At 35.3% G+C, this 27,295-nt stretch overlaps 1 protein-coding gene and 1 pseudogene across 1 annotated transcript; one reads left to right on the top strand and one right to left on the bottom strand.

Moving 5' to 3' along the window:
- The first annotated feature begins 2,804 nt into the window (after positions 1-2,804).
- On the top strand, positions 2,805-8,597 carry LOC149576197 (glutathione S-transferase L3-like; annotated as a pseudogene).
- Positions 8,598-25,850: 17,253 nt separating this feature from the next.
- On the bottom strand, positions 25,851-27,090 carry LOC149576198 (uncharacterized). The gene is made up of 2 exons (XM_089811166.1): positions 26,770-27,090; positions 25,851-26,574 (listed from the first exon to the last, which is right to left on the bottom strand). The coding sequence occupies exons 1-2, from the start codon at positions 26,977-26,979 to the stop codon at positions 26,185-26,187; spliced, it is 600 nt and encodes a 199-aa protein (XP_089667292.1). The 5' UTR covers positions 26,980-27,090; the 3' UTR covers positions 25,851-26,184.
- Between the last annotated feature and the right edge of the window lie 205 nt (positions 27,091-27,295).

The following is a 27,295-nucleotide window of genomic DNA, read 5'->3' on the forward strand; positions in this document are numbered from 1 at the left end:
ATTTATCTACTAGTGCAAACCTAGCAAGGAATGTTGCCAGTTTGTTTCAATCTAGGCACTACAACGAGTGCATTGGTGTTTTGAATCAGCTATTGCAGGAGGAGGAGGATGATCCTAAGGTTGGTCTTACCTTTTGTGTCAAGTTAGAAAGAAATTAGTTCTTGGGAGGGTTTTGATTTTCTTGCTTTATTTTTAGTTAAGATTGGCTATTTGCTACTCAATTACATGACATTTTTCACTTACTTTGTTAAAAAAAAAGTGACCAAAAACATTCGAATTTCATAGTCAATGCTAACTATTGAAGCATTGATTTGTAGGCAAAATCCTTTTTAGTCTATTGTGCATGATATTTCTCTTCGAATCTCTTAATTTGTTTGATGACAAATGTCAAAATAATAACTTTGAGAAATTACCGAGTATACTAGGCAATCAAAAACTTGACATTTGAGTGTAAATTCCGCTGTGTATGTGGTACAATTTATCTTTATGTATGAGTTAAAAGGTTATTGAAGAAATGACAATTTTTTAGAAAAGATCTTCTAAGAGATCGCTCTTTAGTTGTTAAAAAAATAGATTTTGTAAAGATACAATGCTTTAAAACTCAATATGTGTTGGGCTAGGGTTTTTTGGTAGTGTTGGAAAATGCTTAGTTTAATGACCTAGTTCTAAGATCTAATGGATTGTAAACCATTACTTGAAAATGTGGTCTTTTGGTTTGAATGGAGCTTAATATATAATAATAATAATTAATTTTAACAAATAATAATCAATCTAGGGGTCCATTATCCATAAAAAAAATAGAGTATCCATATTTGATGTCTGATTTAGTGTAGAATAACCGTATCCCCATTATCATAATTGAATTTCTGTGGAATTTTGTAGTTTTTTACAACTAGCAAATGTAAGAATTCTGATCAGATTGATGCATTTCAAAATGTGCTCATTAGCTAAAAATTCAAGAAAAAGGAATACCTTTATTTATCCCCACCTTAGAAAGTGTCAAACATTTAGGCTTTTGTCTTGTTCGATGTTTAAGATTATCATTGGCAAGGGCTGAGAAAGATAGAATTTTTTTTTGTAAATTTTCAAAACAAAATCACTAATCAATCTTTGCCCATATCCTTGTTTCTGATGTTGGCATTATTCACATTACCTATGGGTGGTACTTTCTCACCTCAATGAGTTTACTTCTATTCTTAGTTTGATATGGTTTGGGAATTTAATATTGTTTCTTTCTATTGCAGGGTTTGAGTGTGTTGAGCAGTCTACTATTATAAGTAAATAAAACTCAACGTGGATATTAACGACCTGAATAACCCTACTAGTATATGGTAGTTTTTGAATGAAGAATTGTGCTGCACCATTTGTTTCCATGTTCTTTTTATTATCTGGAACATTTGAAGAACATTAAACTGAATATTACTTATATATTCAAATGTGTACGTTATTGAATATAATATTTTACATTTAATTTTTTTTTTTGTTGATTTCTAAAAAGATTGATTTTTATTTTTTTAGTTTTGAAGATGCCAAATTCAATTTGTCCATTCTTTCATTTATTAAATTATTTTAACTTATGTCTTGTATAGTTTTTATACAAGGTGAACTTTCCTTTTGAAGGTTTGGCATTTTATAGATGATTATAATGAAATGATTTCTCTGTTCACTTTAAGGGAGAAGAGAGAGAAGAGAGTGAAATTGGGACATTATTCACCTCTTTTTCCTCATTTCAGATAATATTGTTGAAGGCAATTATCTCTTCTGACAGTCCTTGCTTTTGTTGGATGAATACAAGTCCATGGATATTAGTAATCAATCATTATTGCGATAAGTGTTTAAACTTTAGATGTTGAACTCATACAAGATTTTAGTGTATTTTTTCTCGATTAGGCCACTTGTGTGCTACTACAAAAAAATTGATAATTCTTGTAATGATGAAAAATATATACAATATCATTTTAGAGTTATCTCATCACATTTAATTTTAGGCATGTTAGTAAGATCTCTTTGATATATGTCTTAATTAAATCACAAAAAAAGATTAATATAAATATGGAAAGTTTAATATGTTTCTTTAAATAATGGATACCAATAATATATAGCCATTTGTCAGATATATACATAGGAGTATTATTTTTCCTTTACTTTGGGTTGATATACATAGTTTCCATTATTTCCAAGCACACTCCTCTCATACTAGTCCTTGATATACAAAGTTTCCATTGTTTCCAAGCGAACTCATCTCATACCATTCCCCATTTTAAAACTATTAAATTATCATAAGGTTGGGCCTTCCATGCTTGGAACCTTGGTTTCTATTATTTGGAGTGCATCAACCTTGAATGTGGACCATAGTTTGATAGTTTGTTTTAGAGGATGCTAAAACAAAATTTGTATTGTCTATCTACTTGTAAGCCCCCTTTTTTATGGAAGATAAGATTCCAATAGCGATATTCTCTATATAATTCAAATCCACTCTAAAAATCAACAAAGTTTTTTTCCAATTGATAATGTGCAATGTCACGAGTGACCTCAACATTTTGATGAGTAGATATATATTACTCCTTTTTTTTACTGCGCTACATAAGTGCATGCACCTACTCTCTTCCACCACCATATTTGTAGTATATAAATACCTCTACGACAACCCATTGCATTCAACGAGTGCCAGAAACTATATTAACAAGTTGCTTTCAATTGTGAGGAAATTTAGAAGATTGTGTTCTGATTTTCTCAGAGGCAAAGTAATAGTTTGGGGTTTGTGTTTGTAGGAAATTTAGTTTACTAGTAATTTTCAAACAATAATGGTAGCAATGTTAGTATAAATGATCTTTCTCACTTATAAAAAAAATTCATTTTGATAATGTCAAGAATTTACATGTGTAGATGTTCATTCAATACATATGGCCTCTAAATTGCATTGTAGATATTCAATCCCCCCTATTTTGAATTCCAAATCTAAGCCTCCCCCATTGTTTGATGGAACCACAAGGTATGATCGATCTTGATATATTTGATCGATTCTATTGGAATTGCATTTTTGTTTACATTTTAGTTTGTTTCTAGTGTAATTGAGCTTTCCAAATTGTACATTGGCTTGACCTACCCCTTTTCTCAGCATGTTTGGGCTAGTAGAAAATACAAGGTGGTTTACTTTTCATTTGGCTTGTCTTGTTTCTATATGCATGGTTTTATATAAGGTGGAGATTTTTAGTCCCCATGAAGATTGCCTTGTCATTAACAATAAGTAAAATGCAATGCAGGGTCTGAGTGATATTGAGATAGTTCCAATAAATCTAAAAGGCAGACCCACATGGTACAAGGAAAAGGTTTAGCCTCCTAACAAGGTATCCAACTTATGTGCAATTCTTTAAATAAGAGGTTTAAATATATTTAGAGAAATCCACACATATTGGTTGTTAGTTTTTATAGGAATGCTACATGCAAAAGAGAAAATTATAAGATGTTTTTATGCCTATTTTTTTAGGTTCCTTCTCTTGAACTCAATGACAAAGTCACAAGAGAGAGTTTGGATCTGTTGGAATATCTGAAGAACAATTTTGGAGGGCCTAAACTCATTCCCATGGTATATAATGCCTTTAAAATGATAATTTTTTCCTTTACTAATGTTTCATGTCACAATCCATATAAGCATTTCAAAATGGCTATGTGGTTGGTGTTTTTTTAATGATCTAACAATAGTCAAATTACTAAAACTAGTGAAGACATTTTATTTATGATCATTCATATGGACTTCTTAACTTTCCTTTATCGTTACTATTATATAATTATTACATTTAATAAGTTGCATCACCATATCAAATTGTTTATGCTTTTCTGGCTTGTTAATACTAGTGAGTCAATGATAGTACTAGTAGCAAAAGTGTTTTACTTGTTAGGAAGTAGAGCAAGGGGTAGACCTTGGACTTAACTAGTTTGATAAGCAATTTATAAAATGGAATGTTTTTCTTTTAATGTCTATATTGTTTAAATAGCTAGATCTATTAGAACTACACAATATATGACAAAGAAAGGAGGCTTCCAATGAGCTACTGAATTATATAGACTCATTTGCAAAAGCATAATGTACTGCCTATGCTAAGTCAAAATCTGACGCGTCAGAAGCACTTGGTATGCAAGCAACAAAATGGTTCTTGAAACATAGATAAATTCAATTAAGGTCATCCTTAAATATCACACATTAAGGAATAAATTAAACTTGGAAAAATAAGTCAATTTTGACTATTTATACTTTTAGCTTAGGAATCAAGCCTTAGTGTGTGATGTTTAAACTATTTGCTCAACATATCCAAGGTTTCTTGAAAAACAAAAAAGCCTCAAAATTTCTAACCTTGGATAGTTTATGATGAATTGACTTTGTTTTTGGCTTTCTTAATCATGACAGCCTATAGTTTGGATTATCTGGAAAATGCAATGGAGAAGTTTGATGATGGGCCATTCTTCTTGGGTGAATTTAGAAATGTAAGCCATCTAAGCATGCACAATTATTTGTACATGACTTTTGATCCTTTATCATTTTGTGTTTATTGCCTTGATAACAGGGAGATATTGCCTAAAATATTTTGTAGGTTGACCTTGCATATGCTTCATTGGTTGGAAAACTTTATTTTTCATTTTCTAGACTTAAGAACTATGACTTCACAACTGGCAGGCCAAAAAATTGATGCATATGCAAAAACAAGACTTGATCCAGAGCAAGTTGTTGAAAATTACAAGCGAATTCTTGTTTGTTATGACTAAAATGTATTTTATATGCATGATACATCTCTGGTGCAAATATTGATATTAGTATCATAATTTATGGTAATTTCCAAATTTATACTGGAGTCAAGATTCCAAAAAGGTGTTGTTTGTTGATGTTTAGATGGCCTTTTAGGTATTGCTTGCTCCATGGGAATTTTGGCTTGGAAACTATAATTATATTCTTCAACCTTATTATCTACTTCTATCTACCTACTCTTGAAATGATTTATATGTCCTTCCTAGTGTTTACTAATATTACTTTAAATCTCTACTTGGTCATTAGCAAATACAAGAAATAATATTTTTTGCTGACACATAATTGAAGTTAAACCATTGTCTTCATAAGTCTTTCTTTTTGTTTCTTTATCTTCTGTTAAATCATTCATTTGATTGACTTTCGATGTGCCAATTTCCTTTTCTATATTACATTTGTAAAATATTATTTGATTATGAAAGCTCTGTTATTTCTAAGTTCATAAAGCCCCAATTCACATTTTCAAAGCATCTTGACTCATTTGACCTTGCCTTGTCACACATTAAAGGCTACCATGAACTCTCTTCCAAGATAAAGATCTATTGTGGTACTATTGTGGCCAAATTGGATGTTGACTTGAATCAAGGTTGATGATCATGTGCACACAAATCTAGGTACAAGAGTTTCATCCTTATTTTGTAAAATAGCTTGCATGCTTAATGATATGATTAATGATGTGTTAATATTATGTATTCAGATCATATTAAACCTCAATTGAAAAGTTAGTCATTTAGAAGAAATGTTTGAAAGAGATTTAGTATAGTATCATGTCTTGAAGTAATCTTAATTAAGATAACCAATATGAGGAAACATTTAGTAACTTTTCCTTTTGTCTAATTATTAATAATATTGAAAACTATTGTCAGGAATTTTTTTGTTGGTGTAATTAAATATTCACTAATTACACTTACTTAAGCTTACATAGGATTATGCATTGCATATTATTTTGTGATTGAGGCACTTGGGGAATTTTCACCTCAATTAAACATATGGTGTAGGAGAATTCTACTCTAGGTGGTCATAGTTGTTACCTCATTCCACCTTTAGTGCACTTATCACATTATCATTCTCATCATCGCACATACTTCATTGCATAATGGAGGATGATCCACCTTTGGTGGACATGTGATTCCACCTTGTGTAGGTGATATCTTATCTTCTCCTTATCTTTGTCTCTTAACACCTCTCCTATATAAGGAGGCCTATTACGTACATTTAAAATAAATCTATTGGATGTCAATCAAGTCCATTATCAATAATACCATTCTTGCATCTTCATGCAATTGTCTTGCCAATCTCTTGTGGAAGTTATCTTCGTCTTTCATTTAATCCTGGGGGTGTTGTAGATAACAATTTTCTACCCACTCTTGGATGGTATCGAACTAAACCAAGGGTGTATGAAATCTAGACCAGTCCTTGCACAAAAGTATGTGATTTAAAAATTTGTAATAATCTCTTTAATTGCTATGATTTTGGTAAGCTGATGTCAAATATCACGGGCTAGGATACTGAAAGTTTGGTAAAGACAAAAACAAATACTTTAGACCTGCCACTTGCCAGAACTATGCTATATCAAAGAATTTGGCAAAACACATATCTATAAATTTGTATGTAAAAGAGTTTTTTTTGTAAGTATGAACACACCAACATGGTACACTCATTATGGTAGTACATAAAACACACAGACTTACACATTCATACATATATGATAAATATGTAAATATCTATCAGTTGAGACATAAAACAACCCCACTTTAGACTCCTTAGGCATATTCTTCATAGAAGGTAGGGACTCAAGCTTAAACAAAGCTCTTGTTTAAATTCTAAAATTAGACTAAATTATATATATTTTTAAAGTTAAATGTATCAACACTTCATTTCACACACACACACACACACACACACACACACACACACACACACACACAATTTTTTTCATTTAGCATAAAATTATCTCATATTTTAAAATTAAAATAATATATAACTTTTAAAATGCACGATCATTTAAATTTTTAATAAATCTAAAATCATAAAAAAAATTCATATAAACACAATTCAAAATTGGAAAAAAAAATGGTTTGAAAAATGGGAAGTTTCTAAAAACATTGTTTGATCATAAAAATAAAAATTAGGAAATTAAAATTTTTACAAATTTGATACCCAACAAAAAAGACAATTATAGGAGAAGAGTCTTATAACTTTTCCAACAACAAAATGCATTTCTAGGAGCAAAGCTCCTACAATAAGCCTACTAGCTTAATTAATAAATATTTTTAAAAAAGTAATAAAATAAAATTGATTAAAATTGAAATTGGGAAAGAAATCATTTTTTGAGTTGTTTTAAAAGAAATGATTAAATATCAAGATTTATTTTCAATATTTACTAGGTTTGAATTGAAAAAATAAAAAAAGTTCAAAAAAAACACAAATGTATGAATCTTTTTCAATAAGTTTAAAAACTTCAAAATAGGGAACTTTCTTTAAAAAAAATGATAAGTGGAGTTTTATGTAAGGAACCTTTTTCCAAATTAGAAACCTGGATGCAAAATTTTACTTATTGAAAAATTTGGTTCTAGGAGTTTTTTTCTCGCTCTGTTAGGGTTTCACACGTCTCCTGTGTACGACTCTCTATCTAAGCTTTCCTTCTGTCATCTCCATCTATCAAACCACAATTATTGTGGGAGTTTTTTAGGGATAGTTTATAATGGCCCTGGCTAATTGTGACCCAGTAGTTGACACTGATGTTCACGTTGTTGCTTCGGATAGCCATGGTGCCTCCATTGAACAAATATCCTTGCAAGTTCATCCTGAAGGTCTTTCATGAGGTAATCCTAATATTATCTTCCTCTATGAGAATTTGACACTACATGTGAATGGTCAGAACAACAAACCTTGATAGGTTATTTTGTGGGTAGGACTCCTCATGAAGCCATGCTCAAAGAATGGGTTACCAAGAGTTGGACTCCTTACCGAGTCCCCCTTGAAGCTGTGCAAAACCTTACCAAAGGTTTTTTTGTTCCACTTTGCTAACCCATCCCAGGCTGATGTGGTCTTTGGAAATTACCCCTAGTTAGTTTGTTCCTCCTTGCTTGTGTTCCAAAGGTGGTCACGAGAGTTGATTACAATCTCTAATGAAAAAAATCTTTGGGTTCCTATTTTGGTTGAGTTTCCTCGTCTTCTCCTACCATGCTAGCCTTTTATTGAGTCCATTGCCAAAACTCTTGGCAAAGTTGTTACCAAGGAACATGAGAATTTTTTCAATGCTCACTCTTAAAATGTGTTTGCATTGAGGTTGATCTCTCCAAGGATCTTAAGGATTATGTGGAGATTTAGATTGGTTCTCACACCTTCTCTAGAAGGTGCTTTATTTGAACCTGTCAAACACCTGTTATAGGTGTCAGTCGATGAGACACAATATTGGGGATTGCCCTTTGGCAGTGCCTAGGGTTAAACCTCCACCCAAGGATGCTCCTGTTAAGCCAACAAAAGGAAAAGAAAAAGAGGAATGGACCACTATTGAGTGCAAGGGCTGAATGTTGCTTTAGCTTCTACTCCTCATGTTTAGAATGGCGCACAAACCTCAGTCATTATAGGGTTGATGATGGTTTCACTGGGGTCAATTCCTATTGTATCACATGATTTAGACCCTATTTTGTCATAGGGGATCAATGCGGCTACGAGGGCTACTAGTCTTGTAGTGGTTCACACTTTGCTTGTTGCATCCTCCATTGAGACTCAGAATGGGCAAAATTCTCGTAGTCCTCCTGGACGTGCTGAGAAACTAGAGGGGAAGCGATAGGTCATCACTCTCGAAGGGTTTCCATTCGGTTTCAACCCAGTTTCTACTTTTTTGCAAAATAACTACTCATCCCTTGAGGATGAGGAAGATATGGAAGAGGTTTCATGAATTTTTTATCATGGAATGTACGAGGTCTTATAGACCTCTCTAGAAAGTACTATGTTTGGGATACCCATCATAGACTTGGTAATTTAGATTTTCTTTGTATGCAAGAAGCTAAGATTTCTTGTTTTGTACTTTCTTCTACATGTCGTGTCATTTGGCTAGATGACATTATGTTTTCTTCTCAACATGAAACTTGTAGAGGTGGTGTGGTTACTCTTTTGTCACCTCATCTTCATTATGTTATTATTTCACATGGTTTTGACCCCATGCACATAATTATTTAGACTTTTCCTTCTATCAATAATCATTCCTTTGGTATAGTTAATGTTTATGCTCCCAATGATGTTGTGGAAATATCTCAACTTCGGTACTAGATGGCTGACAACTTGCCACTAGTTACTTGGGTCATGTGAAGAAATTTTAATATGGTAGAGATGGCTTCTGACAAGGAAGGTATTTTTCCCTTTTGTTGGATAGTTGGGGAAAGGGAAGTGTGGTACTACATGTGCTATAAATTGGCCCTTTTTGACCCCAATGCTAACCATTGCCAATAGAGTGAGGTTTGACACACTTGGTCTAATTTTGGAGTTGGCTCTGATCCTATTTTAAAATGTCTCGATTGTGCTATGATTAATACACAATCTTTTTTCTTTTCTTCTAAAGATCAAGAGTTACTTATCATTCCTCTGCCCGATGTGATGTTATCAGACCACTATCCCATTTATTTTACCATTTTTTGGGAAACAGTTCTCCAACAATTTTTCAGAATGCAAATTTTCCTCAAAAAGTTCGTGCTGCACATGCTTCCACTATTTCTCATATCCTATGTGTCTGGAATTTGGAGCCACGTCACCATTCTCAAACATGATGGATTCAATGGTGGAATGGTGTTACTAGAACCGCTAGGTTACTTCACATCCATTGGCGATAATTGGCTATTTTCAAAAAAAGATCTTATGAAGCCAATACCAAGGCTCTCAGGAAGGCTTCTAAAGCTCTTACCCTTAACCCATTTGATTTTGATTTGCAAGTCTAGCTTTCCAAGCTTCACCATGAGAAACAAAGCGCTAATAACTATGCTACGCAAGGTGCCCAAATCAAGGCTCAACTCCACTGGTTGGAGGTTGGTGATAAAGCTTCTAAAGAATAATTCTAGGCTCTCAGAGCCCATCATACCAACTTTGGGATTAAAAAGATTAAACATGGCAATGCTATTCTTTCCAATCTCCTTGACATCTTGCAAGCCTATGTTAATCAATATGAAAATGTTTTTGCTTCATAGGGAAATTTGATTGCCTGGGAGGAAGCTCTTATAAAGTATATTTATGTTACTCCAAACTACTTAGGAGTTGAGCAACGAGATTTATGTGAACAACTTCTCACCATTAGGGACCCCAAGGTGGTTTTCTTTTCTATGGAAGATGAAAAATCCCCTGGGTGTGATGGGTTCCCTTGTGAATTTTATGGATACCTTTGGGAGTCTATTGGTCTAGACCTACACAAATTATATCTTGAAGCCTACCACACTAAGAGGCTTGGAGCCATCATTGACAAAGGAAACATTAAATTCATAGGTAAAGTTGGTTACCTTGAGGATGCAACTAGCGAACCATCACCTTGCTTAATGTGTTAGACAAGATCATTGCTAAGGCTTTATCTCTTAAGATTCGACATCTTCAATTAATTGTGATCCCAAAACAAATCAGTTTCATCAAGTCCCAGTATATTATTGACAAAATCATTATTGTTTGGGAAGGCATGGAGTGGGCTTGCATGTTCAACCAAGAGAATATGTTCTTAAAAAATGATTTTGCCAAAGCTTATGATCAAATTGAATGGCCCTTCATTTTGGCTATGCTCTAGGATTTGGGTTTCAACCATAATTTCCTTCAATCTGTGGAAATGCTTTTTGGTGATGCTAACACTTCTATTACCATTAATAGATCTCAATTTGAAGCCTTTGGGATTTTTTGATCTATTTGACAGGGATGCCCTTTGGCCCCAGTTTTGTATGTTCTTGCTATTGAAGGGTTTGGTTACTTACTTGCCCACTTTGCTTTTTCTGGTTTGGTTTGTGGAATTTCCTTTCCTAAATCTTCTTCTTAGCTTGTCAATGGCCACTTTGCTAATGACTATTTTCTCACTCTCTTGGAGGATGAGGAAAATATCACTAATGCCTTGCAATGCTTGGACACATTTTGTCAAGCTTCTGGTTCGGCTATTCAATAGCACAAGACACTTTGTTACAGGAAATTCTTCCTTCCTTTTGTCACCTTGGTTTTCTCAATTTGAGTGGAAATGGGTTACCCATGAAGAGATTTTCAACTTTTTGAGCATCCTCTTTGCCTTTCAAGCTTCTTCGGTGGAATTATGGAATGCTATGCTCATAAAAAATGAAAAAAGGGTTGATTATTGGATTACTAAACCCCTTTCTCTTGCAGGGAAATACTAGATTTGCTCCAAGGTGTTGGCGGCTACTCACGTGTATTACTCTTCTTGTTGGGCTCCTTCCAAAGCTTCCTACCTCAAGTTGGAGCATTTTCTTTGTGATTTTCTTTGGGCTTCTGGGTCTGATCATCATGGTTTTTATAGGGTTGCTCAAAATTTTTGTTATCTCCCCAAAAAGTCTAGAGGTCTTGGCCTTATTTCCACATAGAAGCAAGGGCTCGCTCTTTGTGCTAAGTGGATTATATATGCCCTCAATGGTGATGAATATTGGAAAGTGTTGGTTTGACATTGTATCTCTTCTAATTTCCTTGTTAACAGGCCTACTTGGAAGGGGATTGGTCTTAAGACCCTTCTCATTATGCAAGAACCTGTTCATATCCAGGGCTCCTTTGTTATCAAAAGCATTTGGAAAGCTTGAGAAGCTGTTAAGCCTTGGCTTCACTGGGATGGTGATGGGTTTCATGATGGGCTTTCTTTAAATTAGCAAAACCTTTGGTGGTCACTGTTGTTTTCCATTTAGGGTGTTCCTTTGGCCAAGACTCAAGGTGCTAGTACTCTGCATTTTTTCAAATGTGACATCAAGACTCCTAAAGATCTCTTCTCTAGGATTTCCATGAGTCTCAAATCTTGGGTGGATATTTAGGTCTAGATCTACCTTGCTCATACAGATCAACAAACTTTTGATCTTCTTCTCTTTGCCCTTCCAAATTATTTAATCCACAAGGAGGGCATCTAGTTTGTGCAACCTTGGTGGAAAGATTGGAATTGGTATCCTACCACACCCTTCACTAGTTACAAACCCAACTTAGGATATTGCTAGCTTTCTCCCTGTCTACCTATGGTGGATACTCTCAGCCATCGCTAGCATCTTTAGTCTTCTACTTATCATTGGGGAATGTGATTTGCCACTATATGGAGTGCTATCGCTGAGCCAAAGATTGGCTATTTTTCCCAGTGCTTGTTGTTTCAAGGGCTTCCCCTTGGGTTGCGAATCAATCATCTTGGTGTTTCAAATCCTCATTGTCATTTTTGTGGGCATCCTGAATCTTTTTTGCATTTTTTTGGTTCTATAGGCATGCTCAAAATTATTGGAATTGGATACATTATTTTTTCAAGCATCTCAGGCTCAAACCCTTTTCTTGGAATATGATTGTGCTGGGTGATTCCTCTAGGATCCCTAGGAAATTTTCCTAGATCCGACATACTTTCAGGATGGAGATTTTGTTTAATTTATGGAACAATAGGAATGCTGTTCTTTTCACTCACAACTTTCTTGATATCAATGTTTCTATGTACACTAAAGCATGCATTTGTAATAATGTGATGTTGTAGATACAAGTTCAAGATAACAAGGTGGCTCTGGAGGTGGCCCACCTTCTAGAGCTACTCAATCACTGGGGTAATGCACCTTGCACAGTCGCTAGAGTGCCTCTTGACTCAGCTAACCATACTTCGCCTTTGGGTCGTCATTGGGGTCGTAGTTCTTTTGCTCGCCACTCACACACGCCACACTCGCAGGCTCCTTGCCACCACTCTCCAAGTGGTGGTGATGATGGTTGGTGGTGTCACTTAGCTTCTCCACCTCCTTGTGGCTCTGGATGGTCCCCAGTTCTCCCTCCTCCTGATCCTCCTAGTGCTATTAGCTCCAAATGTCCTTTCCACCTAAATTTGGCTATATCTCCATCGCAAACGAAAGAGAAAGATAAAAACAAGCTACTAATGTTGTTGTTGATGGATGGACTGCTCCTAGTTTGCCTACCAATCATAGGGATGCTTGGGGTTTTAATGATCGTGATGAACCACCTCCCTTGGCTGGCACTACTCTGGCGTCTTGAGGGAGCTACTTAAATGTTTTTTTGATGAATAGTTATTGTATCCAACTTTGACCATGTGAACTCTCACGGGGTGATCTTGTATCCCCTAACCCCTTTTTTGTGAATTTGTAACTAGCATATTAATTTATTAATAGAAAGGGACTATTCATAAAAACAACTTAGAAACCCAAAAGTAGACACAAGGAATTTTCTTAATATTAGCTAGTAGTCATTAAAGTGGATTTTCAAGTTGAAAATCTATGTAAGAAAGTCTTTTGATGCTTGAGGATTGTCATAGTAACAATCTTATGGAGGCACTAGCCATTTTACATGCTATGGAACAATGTTGTTTTTGGGGTTGGCATAGGATTATATGTGAATCTAACTCCTAAGTGGTGGTGAACTTGCTTACTTCATAGGTGCTTGCGGATGTTAGTTGGCCACACTAGATTCTGTTTGTTTTACTTACATCCCTTGGGAGTGGAATGGAGTTATAAATTGCTTGGCTAAATGGGCTTTTGAACATGTGCAAGATTGGAATGTTATGTATAGGGGATAATTGCCCCCCCTCCCCCCCCGAATCATCTCATGAAATTTATGACCTTGTTGATTGGGCTAGAGTTCTTTGCCGAACTCTCCCTTTTGTATATCTTCTTGTCTTAATACAAAATTTACCCCTCTCTTAGTCTATGTAAGAAAGTCTTAGCCATTTCATTATCACACACAAATAGAGAAAAACAAAGTTGAGAAAGTTTTGAGGATTCAAGAAACTTTGTGAAAACCTTTTTCACACCTATGGTGAGTTGACTTGCCTCCCTTTGGGAAGGTCATTAGTTCATAAACCTTGCATTGTCAATAAATAAAAAAGAAGGGAGATTTTTTATTTATTTTAAAATCTAGGAGAAGTTGTAAGAGAAAATAATTTTTCTAAAAGAGAAAATCCCATTTTGGAGAAACGTGGAGAAATTATGATAAAATTCTAAATTTTCTCTTTTATGGAGAAATTGTGTTTTCTTTTCTTTTTATGTATGTTCTTATGTTTGTTTTTTCATGTTCCATAATAGGTGGTGAGCCAAAGGATACATAGGAGTCAAGAGAAGGAACTTGATCTAGACATTGAATTGTATGAAATCTTGAACCGAACCAAATCAATTGATTAGATGAGAAAGGAAAACTAAGCAATTTAGAAAGGTTGTAGGGAGAGAATATGGATCTATAATTTTGTAAATTATAACTCATGCAATGGACAAGACAAGGGATCAAGTTGCTTCAATGAGTATCGTGTTACAAAAATTGATCTAGGTCATGCTTCCTTTGCACAAGTTATGGAAGAATTTTATGACTCCACACATGCTATGAAAGATGAGGAAGCTAGAAGGAAAATATCGGATATGGAAAGGTGAGATTAAAGCCTTGTGCAAATTCACAAACAACTTATATTGTCTTGTGAGTGAAGAAGGCCTATCCTTTGTCCCTCCTCCAATTATTCTGGTTGAATCAATAGGAGTTATTGCGAAGATTAGTACTTAGTAGATTTTCTTAGAGTGTAGAAGTTTGGGTTGTTTATAAGTATGAACACACCAACATGGTATACTCATTATGGTAGTACATAAAACATAGACTTATACATCCATATATATACGATAAATATGTAAATATCTATTAGCTGATACATAAAATAACCCCACTTTAGACTCCTCATATAAGGCAGATTCTTCACAAAAGCCAGGGACTCAAGCTCAAATATAGCTCTTGTTTAAATTCTAAAATTAGACTAAATTATATATATTTTTAAAGTTAAATGTATCAACAATTCATTTCACAATAAAACTAAAATCTAAAATCTAAATATAAATAAATAAATAATTATACACACACACACACACACACACACACACACACACACACACACACACACACACACACATATATGTATATATATATGTATTTATATGTATATATATGTATATATACATGCATACATGTATATATACATCATATATACATGTACATGTACACATGTACATGTACACGTACACATGTACATGTGTATAGATACACATATATATATATACATATATATAAAAATACATACATACACACACACACACACACACACACACACACACACACACACACACACACACACACACACATATATAGATACATACATACATATATATACATACATACATATATACATACATACATACATATATACATACATACATATACATATATATACATATATATACATATATATACATATATATACATACATATATATATACATATGTATATATATATATGTATATATATGTATATATATATGTATATATATATACATATGTATATATATATACATATATATATACATATATATACATATATATATATATACATATGTATATATATATGTATGTATATATATGTATACATATATATATACATATATATACATACATATATATATACATATGTATATATATATATATTTCTATTATTATTATTATTTTCATTTAGCATAAAATTATCTCATATTTTAAAATTAAAATAATATAATTTTTAAAATGCATGAGCACTTAAATTTTTAATAAATCTAAAATCATAAAAAATTTCATATAAACAAAATTCAAAATTGGGAAAAAAAACTGGTTTGAAAAATGGGAAGTTTCTAAAAACATCGTTTGATCATAAAAATAAAAATTAGGAAATTTAAATTTTTTACAAATTTGATATCCAACAAAAAAGACAATTATAGGGGAAGAGTCTTACAACTTTTTCAGCAATGAAATGCATTTCTAGGAGCAAAGCTCCTACAATAAGCCTACCAACTTAATTAATAAATATTTTTAAAAAAGTAATAAAATAAAATTGATTAAAATTGAAATTGGGAAAGATATCATTTTTAGAGTTGTTATCAAAGAAATGATTAAATATTGAGATTTATTTTCAATATTTACTAGGTTTGAATTGAAAAAAAAAAAAAAAGTAAAAAAAAAAAAAAACACAAATGGATGAATCTTTTTCAATAAGTTTGAAAACTTCAAAATAGGGAACTTTCATTAAAAAAAAATTAATAAATGGAGCTTTATGTAAGGAATCTTTGTCCAAATTAGAAACTTGGATGCAAAGTTTTACTTATTGGAAAATTTGGTTCTCGGAGTTTTTTTCGCTTTGCTAGGGTTTCACACATCTCCTGCGTACGACTCTCTATTTGAACTTTCCTTCAGTCATCTCCATCTATCAAACCACATTTAGTGTGGGAGTTTTTAGGGTTAGTTTATAATGGCCCCAACTAACTGTGACCCAATAGTTGATACTAGTGTTCACGCTACTGCTTTGGATAGCCATGGTGCCTCCATTGAACAAACATCCTCGCAAGTTCGTCCTGAAGGTCTTTCACAAGGTAATCCTGATATTATCTTCCTTTGCAAGAATTTAACACTACATGTGAATGGTTAGAACAACATACCTTGATAGGTTATTTTGTGGGTAGGACTCCTAAAGCCATGCTTAGAGAATGGGTTACCAAGAGCTAGCCTACTCAAGGAGTCCCACTTGAAGCTGTGCAAAACCTTACCAAAGGTATTTTTTATTTCACTTTTCTAACCCATCCCAGGATGATGTGGTCTTTGGAAATGACCCTTAGTTAGTTTGTTCCTCCTTGCTTGTGTTCTAAAGGTGGTCACGAGACTTTACAATCTTTGATGAAAAAAATTCTTAGGGTTCCTATTTGGGTTGAGTTTCTTGGTCTTCCCCTACCATGCTGGCCTTTGATTGAGTCCATTGCCAACACTCTTGGCAAAGTTGTTACCAAAGAACACGGGAACTTTTCACCACTCGCCCTAAAAAATATATTTGCATTGAGGTTGATCTCTGAAAAGATCTCAATGCTTTTGTGGAGATTCAGATTGGTTCCCACACCTTCTCTTAGAAGGTGCTTTATTTGAACCTACCAAACACCTATTATAGGTGTCAGTTGGTGAAACACAAGATCAGGGATTTCCTTTGGCAGTGCCTAGGGTTAAACCTCCACCCAAGGATGCTCCTATTAAGCTAGTAAAAGGAAAAGATGAGAGGAATGGACCACTATTGGGTGCAAGGGCAAGGATTCCTTAGTCCCCAAACAATCGAATGTTGCTTTAGCTTCCGCTCCTCATGTTTATAATGGAGTGCAAACCTCAGTCATTGCAAGGTTGACGATGGTTTCACTGGAGTCAATTCCTGTTGTTTCACATGATTCAAACCCTGTTGTTTCATAGGGGATCAAGGCAACTGTGAGGGCTACCACTCTTGTAGTGGTTCGCACTCCACTTGTTACATCCTCCATTGAGACTCAGAATGTGCAACATTCTCATAGTCCTCCTAGATGTGTTGAGAAACTAAATGAGAAGTGACAAGACATCACTCCTGAAGGGTTTCCCTTTGGTTTCAATTCAGTTTCAACTTTTTTGCAAAATAGCTACTCCTCCCTTGAGGATGAAGAAGAAATGGAAGAGTTTTCATGAATTTTTTGTCATGGAATGTACAAGGTCTTACAGACCTCTCCAGAAAGTACTATGTCCAAGACATCTGTCATAGACTTGGTAATTTATATTTTCTTTGTATGCAAGAAGCTAAGATTTTTGGTTCCATGCTTTCTTCTACATGTCGTGTCATTTGGCCAGATGACATTATGTTTTCTTCTCAACACAAAACTAGTAGTGGTGGTGTAGTTACTCTCCTATCACCTCATCTTCATTATGTTATTATTTCACATGGTTCTGATCCCATGCACATAATTATTTGGATTTTGCTTTCTATCAATAATCATTCCTTTGGTATAGGTAATGTTTATGGTCCCAATGATGCTGTAGAAGATCTCAACTTTGGTACTGGATGGCTGGCAACTTGTTGCTAGCTACTTGGGTCATGTGCATAAATTTTAATATGGCAGAGATGGCTTTTGACAAGGAAGGTATTTTGCCCTTTTGCTGGATAGCTAGGGAAAGGGAAGCATGGTACTATAAGCACTATAAATTGGGCCTTTTTGATCCTAATGCTAACCGCCACCAATAAAGTGGGGTTTGATACACTTGATCTAATTTTTGAGTTGGCTCTGATCGAATTTTAAATCATCTCAATCATACTATTATTAATACACAATCTTTTTTCTCCTTTTCTGAAGATCGAGAGTTACCTATCATTCCTCTGCCGAATGTGACATTATCAGACCACTATCCCATTTATTTTACCATTTTTTGGCAAACAACTATCTAGCAATCTATCAGAATGCATTTTTTCCTCAACATGTCGCTACTGACACATGCTTCTACTATTGCTCACATCCCGTTGTCTAGAATTTGGAGCTGTGTCAACATTCTTAAACATAATGGATTTAATGGTGGAATGATGTTGTTACTAGAACCACTAAGTTTCTTCACATCTATTGGTGACAATTGATTGTTTTTAGGAAAAGATCTTATGAAGCCAATACCAAGGCTCTCAGGAAGGTTTATGAAGCTCTTACCCTTAACCCATTTGATTCTAATTTGTAAGTTGAGCTTGCCAAGCTTCACCATGAGAAACAAATTACTGATAACTATGCTGCACGAGGTGCCCAAATCAAGGCTCAACTCCACTGGTTGGAGGTTGGTGATAAAGCTTCTAAAGAATTATTCTAGGCTCTCAGAGCCCATCATACCAACTTTGGGATTAAAAATATTAAATAGGGAAATGCTATTCTTTCCAATCTCCTTGACATCTAGCAAGCCTTTATTCATCATTATGAAAATGTTTTTGCTTCACAGTGAAATTCGGTTGTCTAGGAGGAAGCCCTTAGAAAGTATATTTTTGTTACTCCAAACTGCCTAGCAATTGAGCAATGAGATTTTTATGAACAACTTCTCACCACTAGGGACCTCAAGGAGGTTGTATTTTCTATGGAAGATGACAAATCCCCTGGGTGTGACAAGTTCCCTTGTGAATTTTACAGACACCTCTAGGAGTCTGTTGGTCTAGACCTGCACAAATTATATCTTGAAGCCTACCACACTAAGAGTTTTGGAGCCATCATTAACAAAGGAAACATTAAATTCATACCTAAAGTTGGTGAACTTGAGGATATTTGCAATTGGCGGACCATCACCTTGCTTAATGTGTTAGACAAGATCATTGCTAAGGCTTTATCTCTCAAGATTCAACATCTTCTTCCCTTAATTGTGCACCCAGAACAAACCAGTTTCATCAAGTCCTAGTAAATTCTTGACAACATCATTGCTATTTGGGAAGGCATGGAGTGGGATCGCAAGTCCAATCAAGAGAATATGTTGTTAAAAATTTAATTTTACCAAAGCTTATGATCAAATTGAATGGCCCTTCATTTTGGCTATGCTCCAGGCTTTGGGTTTCAACCGTAATTTCCCTCAGTTTGTGGAAATGCCTTTTGGTGATGCTAATGCTTGTATCACCATTAAGAACTCTCAATCTGAAGCCTTTGGGCTTTTTTGATCTATCTAACAGGGATGCCCTTTGGCCCCAGTTTTGTATGTTCTTTCTATTGAAGGGTTTGGTTGCTTACTTGCCCACTTTTTTTCTGCTAGTTTGGTTCATGGAATTTCCTTGCCCGAGTCTTCTTCTTAGATTGTCAATGGCCGCTTTGCTAATGAATCTTTTCTCACTCTCTTGGAGGATGAGGAAAATATCACTAATGCCTTGCAATGCTTGGACACATTTTGTCAAGCTTCTGACTCGGCTATTCAATAGAACAAGACACTTTGTTACAAGCAATCCTTCCTTCCTCTGCTGCATTGATTTTCTCAATTTGAGTGGAAATGGGTTACCCACAAAGAGATTTTCCACTTTCTGGGCATCCCCTTTGCCTTTCAAGCTTCTCCGATAGAATTATGGAATGCTATGCTCATAAAAATTGAGAAAAGGGTTGATTATTGGATTACTAAACCCCTTTCTCTTGCGGGGAAATTTTAGATTTTCTCCAAGGTGCTAGTGGCTACTCATGTGTATTACTCTTCTTGTTGGGCTCCTTCCAAAGCTTCCTACCTCAAGCTGGAGCATTTGCTTTGTGACTTTCTATGGGCTTCTGGGTCTGATTATCATGGTTTTCACAGGGTTGCCTTGAATTTTTGCTATCCCCACAAAGAGTCTAGAGGTCTTGGCCTTCTTTCCACATAGAAGCAAGGGATCACTCTTTGTGCTAAGTGGATTATTCATGCCCTCAATGGTGATGAATATTGGAAAGTATTGGTTCAACATTGTATCTCTTGTGATTTCCTTGTTAACAGGTTTGCGTGAAAGGGAATTGGTCTTCAAACCCTTCTCATTATGTGAGAACCTATTCATATCTAGGGCTCCTTTGTTATCAAAAGCATTTGGAGAGCTTGGGAAGTTGTTAAGCCTTGGCTTCACTGGGATGGTGATGGGTTTCATGATGGGCTTTCTTTAAATCAACAGAACCTTTGGTGGTCACCATTTTTTTCCATTTAGGGTGTTCCTCTAGCCAAGACTCAAGGTGCTAGTGCTCTACGTTTTTTCAAACATGACATCAAGACTCCTAAGGATCTCTTCTCCAGGATCTCCATGAGTCTCAAATATTAAGAGGATATTCAGGTCCAGATCCGTCTTGCTCATTGAGATCAAAAAACTTTTGATCTTTTTCTCTCTACCCTTCCAAATCATTTGATCCACAAGGTGGGCGTCCAGTCTGTGCGACCTTGGTTGAAGGACTGGAATTGGCATCCTACCACACCCTTCACTAGTTACAAACCCAACTTAGGATATCGTTGGCTTTCTCCCCATCTACCTATGGTGGATACTCTCAACCATCACTCGCATCTTCAGTCTTCTACTTATCGTTGGAGAATGTGATTTGACACTATCTGGAGTGCTATCACTGAGCCAAAGATTGGCCATTTTGCCTGGTGCTTATTGTTTCAAGGGCTTCCCCTTGGGCCATAGCTAAAGAACCTTGGTGTTGGAGATCCTCATTGTCCTTTTGTGGGCATCCTGAGTCTTTTTGGCATATTTTTGGTTTTGTAGGCGTGCTCACAATTATTGGAATTGGATACATGATTTTTTCAAGCCTTTCAAGCTAGAACCCTTTTCTTGGCACATGATTGTGTTGGGTGATTCCCCTAGGATCTGTAGGAAATTTTCCTAGATTTGGCATACTTTCAAGATGGAGATTTTGTTTACTTTATGGAAGGATAGGAATGTTGTCCTTTTCACTCACAACTTTCTTGATATCAATGTTGCTATGTACACTAAAGCATGCATTTGTAATAATGTCATGTTGCAAATACAAGTCCAAGCTAACAAGGTGGCTCTCGAGGTGGCCCACCTTCAAGAGCTACTCAATCACTTGGGTAACACACATTGTACGGTAGCTATAGTGCCTCCTGACTCAACTGACCATACTTGGCCTTGGGGCTGCCATCAGGGTTGCAGTTCTTCTGCTCACCGCTCACACACACCGCACTTGTAGGCTCCCCTCCATCACTCTCTAAGTGGTGGTGATGATGGTTGGTGGCACCGCTCAGCTTCTCTACCTCGCCACGACTTTGGTTGGTCCTCGGTTCCCCCTCCTCCTACTCCTCATAGTGCTATTATCTCCAAATGGCCTTTCCGCTAGAATTTGGCTATCTCTCTGTCACAGATGGAAGAGAAATATTAAAAAACAAGCTGCTAATGGCTGGACTACTCCTAGTCTGCCTTCCAATCCTAGGGGTGCCTGGGGTTTTAGTGATTGTGATGAACTACCTCCATCGACTAGCACTGCTCTGGTGGATTGAGGGACTGGCTTAAATGTTTTTTTGATGAATAGTTATTGTATCTGGCTTCAACTGTGTGAACTCTCACGAGGTGATCTTGTATCCCCTGAACCCTTTTTTGTGAATTTGTAACTAGTATATTAATTTATTAATAGAAAAGGACTATCCATAAAAAATAATTAGAAACCCAAAACTAGACACAAGGAAGTTTCTTAATATTAGTTAGTAGTCATTAAAGTGGATTTTCAAGTTGAAAGTCTATGTAAGAAAGTCTTTCGAAGCTTAAGGGTTGTCATACTAACAATCTTATGGAGGCACTAGCCATTTTACATGGTATGGAACAATGTTGTTTGTGGGGTTGGCATAGGATTATATGTGAGTCTGACTCCTAAATGGTGGTGAACTTGCTTACTTCGCAGGTGCTTGCGGATGTTAGTTGGCCACTCTAGATTCTATTTGTTTTACTTACATCCCTCGGGAGTGGAATGGAGTTACAAATTGCTTGGCTAAATGAGCTTTTGATCATGTGCAAGATTGGAATGTTATGTATATGGGACAATTGCCCCCCCTCTCGAATCATCTCATGAAATTGATGATCTTGTTGATTGTGCTAGAGTTCTTTACTGAGTTCTCCCTTTTGTATATCTTCTTGTCTTAATACAAATTTTACCCCTCTCTTAGTTTATGTAAGAAAGTCCTAGCCATTTCATTATCACACACAAATAGAGAAAAACAAAGTTGAGAAAGTTTTGAGGATTCAAGAAACTTTGTGAAAACCCTTTTCACACCCATGGTGAGTTGACTTGCCTACCTTTGGGGAGGTCATTAGTTCATAAACCTTGCATTGTCAATAAATAAAAAAGAATGAAATTTATTTATTTATTTTAAAATGTAGAAGAAGCTGTAAGAGAAAATAAATTTTCTACAAGAGAAAATCCTATTTTGGAGAAACGTGGAGAAATTTTGATAAAATTCTAAATTTTCTCTTTTATGGAGAAATTGTGTTTGCTTTTCTTTTCATGTATGTTCTTATGTTTGTTTGTTCATGTTCCATAATAGGTAGTGAGGAAAAGGATACATAGGAGTCAAGAGAAGGAAATTGATCTAGACATTGAATTGCATGAAATCTTAAACCGAATCGAATAAATTGATTAGATGAGAAAGGAAAAACTAAGCAATTTACAAAGGTTGTAGGGAGAGAATATGGATCTATAATTTTGTAAATTGTAACTCCTACAATGGACAAGATAAGGGGTCAAGTTGCTTCAATGAGTATCGTGTTACGAAAATTGATCTAGGTCATGCTTCCTTTTTCACAAGTTATGGAAGAATTTGATGATTCCACACATGTTGTGAAAGATAAGGAAGCTAGAAGGAAAATATCGGATGTGGAAAGGTGAGATTAAAGCCTTGTGCGAATTCATAGACAACCTATATTGTCTTGTGAGTGAAGAAGGCCCATCCTTTGTCCCTCCTCCAGTTATTCCGGTTGAATCAATAGGAGCTATTGCCAAGATCAATAGATTTTCTTAGAGTGCAGAAGTTTGGGTTGAGTGCATAAAAAATGAGGCATACAAGCATGCATAAGACTTAGTACAAGTTCATGATAGGACATTGGTAATCCTTTCTAGGATTCATTGCATGGAAGAGTTATGGGAGGATGAACACATTTATCAGGATAAGATGATCCCAGAATTGCAGGATTTTGTGGAGACACCCATACAATTGTTGGTTGATGGTGGGGTCATTAGGAAAGAATAAGTATATGACATTCCTTTGTGGTATGGCACAATTCTCATAGAAAATGAAATGTTTGAACACTTCACTAGGGATTTAATTCGACTGAAAGGGATGGCTGAGAGTATCCAACAAAAAGTCATCAATGCTATTGTATCACTATTATCACAAAGGTTGGCTGAAAATAAATTAACATGGACAACCTAAAATGTAGATTGGAGGAGTCCTTTCGACTGAATTTTTTCACAAAGGATGACTTTGAGGACTTCTCCACTATCTCAAATGGCATGCATACCATTGTGGATTCATTTCCACAATGGGAGGATAACTTGAGAAAGTTAGAACAAATAATGGTGGCCTTGGACTTCAAACAAGAATCAACATGAAGTGTTCTTGTATATGAGTTAAAGACAATAATGGACAAATTTTGAGGATTCAAATGAGAAGGTCAAAGATAGACTATTGTAGGCAACAAATGCATTTAATATAGAATGGGTATGGATAGTGGGCATTCATTACACCCTACTCTTCCACTTGATGGACATGCAGAGTGGATATTTATTACTCACTAAGAGCATGTTCTCATGATGTGGAGCTGATGGCCTCATGAAAACAAAATTTGCTGCTTATTTTTAAGCATTACTCTTAAATATATTTTTTGAATAAAGAATTAATATTATTTATTGTAAATAAAATATAGAGGTAAAATGTTAGGTCAATGAAAAACAAGATAACTCATTTTTATGAAGACACTTCTAGCTTTTTTCGATAAGCAGTTGCTGCTTATTTTAAGCCCCCCTTTTCTCCCATAGCTTATTTTCAATTCCTAAACAATAGCTGCTCCACTTATGTAGGAAAAGATTCCAAATTTTCCTTTTCTTGGAATTAAAAATTTACATGGGAACACTTCAGCTCCTTAAATTTAAGCAGAAATGGTACTTAAGCAACAACACAAGAACATGAGGTAAGATGGTGGATTCATTTTGATTAATCAATGTGAATCTTTTCATCAATGTAGATTCTATTTTTCTTACCCTATCTCTAATTAGTGTTGACATGGCAAGATTTGAATCATCAGTTATTGTTTTGATCTAGACCACCAATTGTAATTGAGGAGCTATATAAAGACCCCACTTCTCATCTGTATAGAGTGGAACTTTGAAATTGTTGCTAAGAGCTATTAAGACAATATAATTTTTATTAAAGTTTGGTGATCATTTGATGTCTCTCTCTCATTTAGATTAAGAGTATTTAGATAAAGTGTTGTGATTTCAATGGAGAATGTTATGATGTATTGATGAATTCTTTGGTTCATACTTTTGATGGTTTATTGATTGTAAGCCATTGTGCAAAACTTCCTTGAACCCCACGTTTCTAGATGCTTATCTTCTATCATCTATCATTGTGGTATTTGCATAACCCTTTGAAGATTGCAGTAGTTCTTTTATAGTTGTAGTTTAATTTGGTGAAAATGGTAAGTAGAGCACAATTCCTAAACCCTTCTCCTCTACTTTCTGCATATTTCTATAACTCTAAAACACAAGTATTCTTACTACATCTTTCGATAGCTCCCCTCTGGTATGATTTGAAATCAGTTTGAGAAATGCAAACATAAGACCCCTTGTGATTAACAACAATTCACATAAACCATTGAGCTTATCCACAATCAAAAGCTCACACGAAAGAAACCTTGAAGTTAAGAGAAACAATTCACATAAACCATTGAACTTATCCACAATCAAAAGCTCACATGAAAGAAACCTTGAAGTTAAGAGAAATAAGATACTTCATTATGTTGTTCCCCTGTTAGATGAGTCATCAAATACACATCAATATGTACCAGATTTTAGACTTGCTTAAGTACCGTTTGAGTCCAAATCTATCAACTATGATCCGACTCTATATTAAATATTAATGATTTTTTTATCATATTAGATAATCAATAAGAAGAGGTTTTTTCAAATTTTTCCAATACAAGTTTGCACCCTACATTCCCTGTTGTAAGAATTGTAGTTCCCTTTCCTAGATTTGTACATACTCAATCAAGCACCGTGCTGCTTTATTGACAGAAAGGTTTTCCCCTATACAATCTCTACCCAGTACCACTGAATTATATAGTGTAATGTTTCCTTGCAGGCTTCTAAAATTGAAGTACCAGACTGGATTATTGAAATTGGTTGTTACTGTTTATTCTGCATCTCACAGAAGTTCTTCAATTTCATGCTCTGCCCAGTCCCAATCACTAAAACAAGCACCAATTTTGGGGAAAAAAAAAAACTCAAAGAATCATTAGGATCCATTTATAGCACCATTTGGTTAGGAGAAAAATTAGATTCATTTGCATGCTCGACAAATCCATGAAGATTAAAGCAAGAAAAATCTGGGCTAAATTTTGTTTGTTTTCCAATTGATATTTCAGGTTACAGATTTTTTTTCAATGATTGAGAACATATAGAAATTTCCAAATGTGAACCCTATTTTCTATTCACAAGTATAGATTTCCCTGTTTCATGGGTTTGCATTCAGTATGAATGCTACTACACTGTAAAGGTAGCCATGAGCAATCCATGTTCTGGTCTTTGAGGATTCACTATACAACAGAGGAATTCACAACACTGCATGGTTAGGATCTCCCAAATATAGAATTTGGTTCTATTAACTGTAAATGTTAGCAGTTTGAGTTGAGGAATCAAGCCTTAGCTATCCCATAAATACTCAGTAGGCCATGGACAATCTTCTTTCCAGAGAGCACTGCAACATAGCAGGGTTATACTCCTTCACACTCTCCTTCAAGCTGGCACGGAAGTAGAGAAACACAAAGAAATCACTTGTAGAAAGTTGTGACATGTTTACATCTACACCATGTTGTTCAATCTCCTCAATCATTCTCCCAAAGCATTTTGGCCTTGTCATGCCGGTAATACTGATCACAACTTCCCTGCCATACACGCCCACATCCACCTCAACCTCTCTATTTTTCTCCCCTGTTTTCTCATGGCATTCATTTGCTCTCAGACGGTCTCTCCGTTGCCTCAGATGGAACACTTCTTCCTGCAACTTCTTAATGTAATTACTGGCTTCCTCGTACAACCCACATCTATCAACCTGCAACTAATACTCTCAGCATAGTCTCCGAGAGAAAATAAAATTCATGCAAGAATCTATAATACAGCGGTAAATTGTGAGCCTCTTATGTAGAAGGTTTAGATTAGAATCTTAATTGATTTCAACAAATAATAATAAATAATCTAGACTTCAACCCATAAGCAAAAGAAAAAACCTGCTGATTTCAAGAATTACCTTTGGAGTTGAAGTGGGTATAAGTGACTGCAATTTGGCACAGAGGAATTTCATTCTATTTCTCCTCATTTGCTCAGCAACCACATTGGTTTTCTTATTTGCAGGCTCGATTTCATAGCAGAGAGCTCGAAAAGCACAATCTGGTTTGCGTTTTCTTGAGAGAGTAGGAAGAAGGGCTTCGCCATGGGAAGACTGGGAGTAAAGCTCCATTTGAAGATGCAGACATTTGGGGGCATTTGTGTGTGTTTTATAGGATTTGATCCAGAGATGGGTCAACCCAAAACATCCGCGTTGCTCAACGCTGATTTGGATTTTGAGAGGGACTACGCATTGACTGCTATACCAGTAACCATTCCTACATTGTTTGTTCTTCCCCCATTTTCTTCCACCACTGTTCCTACGCGACATGTCTTCAAACGCAGCACCATGAAATTCACGTGCTTTTATTACGAAACATCCCCACGGTTTTATATATATTTTAAGCCAGTGGTCCCATGGAGGGGCCTATCCATTTCCCTTAAAGCTA

The sequence above is a fragment of the Cupressus sempervirens genome, chromosome 1, assembly GCF_028749045.1.
Source record: "Cupressus sempervirens isolate cs-2001-9-10 chromosome 1, ASM2874904v1, whole genome shotgun sequence".
Classification (NCBI taxonomy): domain Eukaryota; kingdom Viridiplantae; phylum Streptophyta; class Pinopsida; order Cupressales; family Cupressaceae; genus Cupressus; species Cupressus sempervirens.

Excerpts from the sequence above, each read along its gene's own strand:
- LOC149576198 (XM_089811166.1), bottom strand. The coding sequence starts at position 26,979 with ATGGAGCTTTACTCCCAGTCTTCCCATGGCGAAGCCCTTCTTCCTACT. Across the intron at positions 26,575-26,769 it reads TACCCACTTCAACTCCAAAG|GTTGATAGATGTGGGTTGTA; the intron begins GTAATTCTTGAA and ends TATTAGTTGCAG.